General features: G+C 35.3%; 1 protein-coding gene across 1 annotated transcript; it reads left to right on the forward strand.

Moving 5' to 3' along the window:
* Positions 1–278: 278 nt before the first annotated feature.
* LOC124372868 lies at positions 279–7,725 on the forward strand (the record flags this gene model as incomplete). The annotated part of the gene is made up of 4 exons (XM_046831279.1): positions 279–551; positions 3,881–4,405; positions 6,519–6,675; positions 7,607–7,725. Coding segments are annotated over exons 1-4 (1,074 nt in total), but the record flags the coding sequence as incomplete, so codon positions are not given.
* Positions 7,726–8,156: the final 431 nt, after the last annotated feature.

Raw genomic sequence — 8,156 nt, forward strand, 5'->3', positions numbered from 1 at the left:
GCGTCAGGGCGATGGACGTATGTTTATACAGGTACATACTACAGTTGTAATAATATAAACTACACATACTTGTGTTGGTAACACTGTTTGGTCTTTACTGTCATATGGTTCTTTCTCATTTGTTGTCATCTGTTATAACCATTTCTGTGTTATTTGCTTTGTAAATTGTGTTGTTTACATTTCCTGATGATAAAACTATTGGGGGTGAAAGGTAGGTTGACTCTTGAGGCTATAAATGAAATTTAATTATACTATGGGCTGGCCATTAGAAGGAAAATATGAAGAGGGCTGTTTGGGCAGAATATTTCCATCTCATTTCAACAAATAAAGAACCAGCGCACAGTTTGTGTCCGAAAACTGCTGATACGTGGTGCAAATACCAACAAGCTATCCAGAAGAAAGAAGCCTATGCCCACAATGAACACTTCCACATTGCCCCTGTAGTAATGGAACAGGTTAAACAAATTTTCAAGGACCTAGCTAACTCCACGCTGCTGGCGAAATGTCTTCGTGGACAGACCCAAAATCCGAGCGAGTCGCTGAACAGTGTGGTGTGGTCGCGTATTCCAAAATCGACTTTAGTTGTATTAGTTATGAAAAAGACCCTTGAGTTTGGTGTTTATGAATCCATTGCCTGTTTCAACAAAGGAAACATTGTTAAACGTGGAGTACTCAAGAAAGTAGGTACAATGCCAGGCAAAAAACTGTGTTGAGGTTATGAAGCGATTCGACAGGATGCGCATAAGGAAGGCGCAAAAGGCGGTGGAAGAGATTGAAAAGGTGTCGCCAGAAGCAGGAGGCAGCTAAAAGACGTTTGTAGGATATATATCAGCAACAGGAGGATCCAGATGTTTTTTTGTTTTTTTACACTTCGGTACCCATATCTTCCAAACTACTCGAGGTATCAGTATAGTTTTTGTCTTGTTTTGTTCACAATTTCATGAGTTTTATTTACAGCACAGGAAATTTGGTTTTAAAACCTAAAACCAATTCTACATGGTTGCAAATTAAAAATTTTCGAATAAAAAAAGTAAATTTTAGAAACATTTGTTAAAATACCTAAATAAAGTTATTTTAGAAATTACTGTGCTATAAATGCTCTAAAAGACATACATAACAAAATAAAAAAATTATAGTAGGTTACGTCGTAAGGTTTTAGAGATATGTGTACCTTAAAACGACTAATTTAACATGCGCAGCATATGGCCCCCGGACGCCCCTTAAAGCATTACCATAAATGTGAAACTTTAAAGCTTGAACAGTCGCCATATTGAAACGAAATGGCCAATGTACCTAGTTGAGATATTTATAAGACGAATGATGGTTCCAAATTTGAACTAGTTTCACATTCCTATCGCAAGTTCTTAGCGTTTAAAAAATCATGGGATATACAAGTAATCGATATCTCGAAAGCATTTCGAGATAAACAAATCGTCAATTATATTTTAATACGATTTTGGAAGTGTGATACCTTAGTACTATCCAGAGGCCAGTATTTTTGGAAGTTTTTCTTACCGGGGACCTAAAGAGACTACATTATGCGAAAGAACAGACTTTAATGGGAATATCATTATAACGATTGGTTCTTGTTGTCTGTCGGTGTTGGTCAGAGTGATACCTGTCCCCATCTACTATTTATTATTTGTTCGTCTTTGCACAGATTTCTCCATTTAATATTTTGCTGTATCTCCTACGGTTTCCTAGATCCCTCTAGTGTGCATACAATTTGGAACACACGGTATATAAGCGTGCATTTCATTTTTAGTTTTAAATTATATGAAATAAGTCATATATCTTTATCACTTTGCTACGTATTATTAAACCTCATGATGTTGAGGAATATTGTAACTTGAAAATCACATGTATAATTATGACAGCTGTTTAACATTTAGAGTATGTACATGTAATAATGTCATACTTCAACTTTTGAATAAATGTAACTGTGTATGATCAAAAAAAGTTTAGTATTATTGTCAATATTTCATTAATATCATAGGATTATAATGGAAGCTATATCTGATGTGTCCAGGGCATCTCAAATAAAAAGTTCTGTTCCAATTCGAAGCCCTTTACCAGACCCCTTCGATGTGGACAAACTGTTTGGGTTTTAAAGACGAATCACAAGGAAATAATCTGGAAGAAGGTGTCATAGACCTACGATATTTCGACCGAAATAAGATTTTTATCAACCAAATCGATTCATTCATCGGAAAATATCTTGTTTCGGTAAGTTCATGAAGTTAATTTAATTGTAGCTGACTACACTGTATTCTAAACGACCAAAATAATTGGCCTGAAATCAATTAAAACACCCCTCACCACTGCTTCAAATGTACTCAAGTTTGTGCCAAACATTTCACCAAAACTTTGCCCTTCATTGTTTGTTCCAAACTGCCACTAAGGTCTGTACCTAATTTAACGATTTCTCTCCACGCATGTTTTTCTGAAATGTGTATATACCGCCTTCATCATTCAATTATATTTTATTACATTAACTTGCAACGTTTTGACAAGTTTTTGTGGAATGGATATTAGTGCGAACATCTGTCCTAAGCAGCATTCTTCCAGAATTCAGAGAAGATTTATATCTATTCAGTTACATTTACCTGAACAACAATACCTTCAGATTTTATTCGAGCCTTTTGAAATCTACACTGTGATATAAACTGCCCCATCTGTTATAAACTTTATGATGAACTTGCACAGATTTCTGTACTTTGGTATAATCCAGAGGACTACCCTATCCCTATCTACTACTTGTCATTACGCGATTTAAGTAGGTTATCGTAACATGTTACTAGTAGTACCAAAGATAAAGTTAACCTTCACGAGTGCTTACGTATCTGAGATTGAATTTGGGTACTATCTCAAAGGATATTTTTATTATCAGTGTGATCTGAAGTCGAGAAAGTACCGATCAGAAATGTCCCTAACCATCAGTGAGGGATTCGCTGGTGCCTTCTGCGCCACCTTGCACTTTTGATGAAAAAAGAAAAATATCCCTCGAGATAATACCTAAATTCAAGCTCAGATCACGGAAGCGCTCATAAATGTTGTCTTTAACTTTTTATATCCAGAAAGCTAAAGCTAAAGTTGTATGTACAATAGTAGATAGGGACAGAGTGCTCCGTTTATCGAAAACTTCGCCTCCTTTCGAGGGGCAGAAAACAAAAACCGATAGTTATAAGTACACGTACTTTTCACAGTAAGCCATATGAAGTCTGTTATTTATAATAATGTAGGTTTTTTAGGTCCCCGGCAAGAAAAATTGGTACAGATAACCGTGCTTTCCGGATAATACCAAAGTACCAAATTTAATTTTATTTGCCACAACAATACTTTTAAAAATTTATTGCTCTCTTTATTGCGATACAATAATACCCCATCGGTTAAAAACTGTATGATCATCCCGTACAGATTTCATAGTCACAAACTTTTTTTGTGTAAACATTTTATCTTAAAAATATTTATTTTTGTAATTGTATTAAGAGTGTAGGTAATTTGGTGGTCATACGAGTGTTACATTTATTATAGTATAATATTTCATTAGATCCTAAAATCCTTAAAAGTTTTATATCCGGACACAAACAGGATAGTATCCATTGCACTAAGTTAATTCCATATTGGAAAAATGTTATGAGAACCTTTGTTATAAAATGTTATTCCGTACCATTTTCCTAGAATATAGAACAAATAGTTGGCTATATTGTAGCCTACTCAACAGCTAACAGTGCATGTTGGCAAAGTCATTAAGCAAATACCAGGTTTAAAGAAAATATTTTATTTATTTACAGTTTGATTAAAATATTTAAGTTGTAAAATGATTAGTTTATTAGTACGTTTCAATATTCGCCAAAGTATGTTTATTGTTGTGTACCAGGTTTTATCTCGTAAACAGTTGGAAATCAATGAAGATGACAAACAATTTGGACAGGAAAATGGTATTGCCGACGAACCGAAAGATGCCCAAACTTATGAGAATATAAAACCTAATAAAAAAGAAAAGACTGCCAGTGCAATTGATTCGAAGACAAAGGGTAAACAGGGGTCTCCTGCAAAATCCAAAGAGGCCGGTGGAAAAATGAAATCTGACAAAAAGAAGTCTGTAAGCCCTCCAAAAGAATCAATCCTTCCTCTGTCAGAAAACTCTGTGGATTTGCGATACAGTGTTTTTGATGAAAAGATCGCTTATGACACAAGCAAACTTACGATAGCAGAATACTTCGAAATGATGGACCTAGAAGATGGTGAACCCAGAGATGAATATTTGAAAGAGAAACTAGATGAGTTTAAAGTTATCATTCCTCCATTAAATCAGCATCGGAAAAAATACTCAAGACCTAAGTCTATAAAAGAACTTAAAATTGGCGATTTTGAGTTTATTGGGACACTACAAAATGAAGAGGTAATATGTTTTTTAAATCTGATATTCTTCTTATACGTGAACTATAATGTATACTGTATACAGACCATTTTGAGGTATGCATACAATTATAAAAAAAAACTATTAATTTATTAATTATATATTGTGTAAATGAAAACATTTTTTAACTATGCACTGAAAAAATGGATGATGAGTATAATAATTTAATCTTAATGTGATTGCTTATAGAGATGTAAAAAATACTAGTAAAATTTGTAGTAATTATTGAGCTAATTAACGCCTCAGTCAACTGAAATATTTTTTATTATAACTTGATCGTCAATCATAAAGCACAAATTTAAATAGACCGATCTGTAATTAATTGTCAAAAAACGTCATATAGAACAACTAAATCTGTCTTCTACTCATGACAGACGAGATCATTCTGTGTGAGAACATACTTTAACAGATCCTTAGAATCCCTCCGATTCAGAAGGTCTCTCGATCTCGAAGACGTCAGTAGATTGAATGAGGTCTCAGTAGTACTCATAATCACACCTTTCTTTTTGGAGCCAGGTTCCACTACCAATTCCTGTGATCTCACCACATAGTAGGACGATTACTTGCCTCTGTCTCTTCCATTCTAATTTCGGAAGCTAGCAGTAATCATCCCATCTTCTCCTCCCTCATTTTCGGAAGCTGGCAGTAATTACCCCATCTTCTTCTCCCACATTTTCGGAAGCTGACAGTAATTACCCCATCTCCTTCTCCCTCATTTTCGGAAGCTAGCAGTAATCATCCCATCTTCTTCTCCCTCATTTTCGGAAGCTAGCAGTAATTACCCCATTTTCTTCTTCCTCATTTCCGGAAGCTGGCAGTAATTGCCCTATCTTCTTCTCCCTCATTTTCGGAAGCTAGCAGTAATTACCCCATCTCCTTCTCCCTCATTTTCGGAAGCTAGCAGTAATTACCCCATCTCCTTCTCCCTCATATTCGGAAGCTGGAAGTAATTGCCCTATCTTCTTCTCCCTCATTTTCGGAAGCTAGCAGTAATCATCCCATCTTCTTCTCCCTAATTTTCGGAAGCTAGCAGTAATTACCCCATCTTCTTCTTCCTCATTTCCGGAAGCTGGCAGTAATTACCCATCTTCTTCTCCCTCATTTTCGGAAGCTGGCAATAATTACCCAATATCCTTCTCCCTCATTTTCGGAAGCTGGAAGTAATTGCCCTATCTTCTTCTCCCTCATTTTCAGAAGCTGGAAGTAATTACCCACCTTCTTCTCCCTTATTTTCGGAAGCTGGTATTAATCATCCCATCTTCTTCTCCCCCAATTTCGGAAGTTGGCAGTAGTAACTATCCCATCTTCTTCTTCTCCCTCATTTTCAGAAGCTGGCAGTAATTAACCCATCATCTTCTCCCTCATTTTCAGAAGCTGGAAGTAATTACCCATCTTCTTCTCCCTTATTTTCGGAAGCTGGCATTAATCATTCCATCTTCTTTTCCCTCACCATTTGCTAACGCAATTTAAAGGAGAGCTTAAGGTTGCATTTCAGATCAACTACTCCCAGCTAGATGTCAATGGCCTCATCTATCACAAAGCAATGAATTCCCATTTCCTCATCGGTAATTGTCGATAGTTTTTGAGTAGTCACAAATGAACATTGAGTTCCGAGTTGCCGGATGCTATAAATATTCCAAACCATAATTTGTAAGATTTGATTTTTGTATTTTTGACGCGCTATAGATAGGCTACACAGTATACGAGTGCTGGGAAATAATTGGTGAGAGCTTCACATAATCAGGTAAGACTCATATGCATACCTTCATATGGGTTCACCCTCACCCCTAAGGCTCCATTAGCGAGGCACATCTACTACTCCATGCATTCCTTAACACCTTCATTCTATACTGAGTAGTACAGTACCACAGCAGTATGGCCGCAGTTGTTAAGCTTCTCACAAGGTTAGTGTACATCACTGTGGGAATACGTGCCGCTGTACTCCATACATACGAGTACATACATATATCTTTATATATAGTATTCGTATTTAAATAAATATTAAACATCACCTACTTTTCATTTTATAAAAGGATATTGGTTGTTGATGTGAAACGTTTTTTGAGAAAGTTTTGCTTTATGTTTCTATCTTCAGTTTTCAGATGACTTTGTACAAGAAGGAGTTACAGAAATAATTAATGCATCACGTGAAAATCTTTCTTTCATTAAAGATGTAGCCAAATGTGGAGTGATTATTTACAACATTCTTGATGATTCAGAACAAGCGGTTGAAGCTTCTTGGGTACTTAATTGTGAGTAATCAGGTAAAACCTCTCTTTCACAAAACATACAGCGAAAATGTGGAGTAATTAGTTTCAACATTTTTTATGATTCAGAACAAGCGGTTGAGTCTTCTTGGGTACTTAATTGTGAGTAATCAGGTATACCTCTCTTTCATAAAACGTATAGCCAAATGTGGAGTAATTATTTACAACATTCTTGATGATTCAGATCAAGCGGTTGATGCTTCTTGGTTACTTAATTGTGAGTAATCAGGTTAAAATTTCCCTTTCATAAAACTTATAGCCAAATGTAGAGTGATTATTTACAACATTCTTGATGATTCAGATCAAGCGGTTGATGCTTCTTGGGCACTTAATTTTGAGTAATCATTTATCTGGACTTATAGAGTCTACTATTTGTGTGTGCACACAAAGAACTGTGAGTTCAATTAATTTTTTACACATTTAAAATATCGGTCGAAGACCGAACACAAGACTTACATATACCAAGACATACAAGATTATAATCATATAAAAACATTAGTTTACAACAAAGAGTTGGCAGGCGTACAACTCGTACATGCAGCTCTAATCCTGAAACAGCCTCGTGTAGAGTAGGCTCAATCACATTGTACTCTACAGGTAAATGTACTGAAAAGATCTTTCCTCTCAAATCTCTTTAAGATAATTATGTATGTATCTTTCAGAAGATGCATATTCAACTATCTCCTCTTAAAGCTCATCAGGTTACCTTGAAATTAATTCCTAATGGTTCTACTGGATCAAGAATGGTCTGGGTGTATTAGCAGATTACACATAAATACACACGCGCACACACACATAAATCCAAAATTGAGAATTTTGACTAAGTATTCACCATTAAATTATCAATTCAATTACTATAACTATAATGTAATTCCCTTTTTGAGATTAATCTTACTATTATTTGTTTTATTGGCAGCTCTTTCATACTTCATGCAAGAATTAAAAGAAGATGGAGAAATAAGTAAATTTACTCCCCCTCTTTTTATTCTACTATCCACGTTTATGTCTTGGTCTTTGAGCAAATCTTTAGACCCAGTAAGTATAAAACATTTTTGAATAGGACATTTGTCAATCTGTATAAAAAAAATGAATGATTATATGTCCTTTATAGAATCGTAATCTATTTGACCGGTAATAATGACAACTTGTATATGTATGTTTCCACGAAGAAAGGTTTTTATACGCTATGCCCATTGATGTAATTCGCCACCAGCCAGCGCTGCAAAAAATGTTTTAAAGTGCCTGCACACTATAAACTGCAATTACGAGACAGTTATGTGTATTAAATAGCCAAGCCCTACTTGTAGGAGCTAAGTTAAAACTAAAATAAATTTCTCGTTGTACTTAAAGCTTGAGTGTAAGACCACTTTATAATAATGTACATGTAGGCTGTGTTTACAATGGCTATACACATACACAAATTTTCTTGATCGTGGCAACCCTACTTCGGTGTTGGAAATATAATT

The sequence above is a fragment of the Homalodisca vitripennis genome, unplaced genomic scaffold, assembly GCF_021130785.1.
Source record: "Homalodisca vitripennis isolate AUS2020 unplaced genomic scaffold, UT_GWSS_2.1 ScUCBcl_4241;HRSCAF=10305, whole genome shotgun sequence".
In the NCBI taxonomy this organism is placed as follows: Eukaryota; Metazoa; Arthropoda; class Insecta; order Hemiptera; family Cicadellidae; genus Homalodisca; species Homalodisca vitripennis.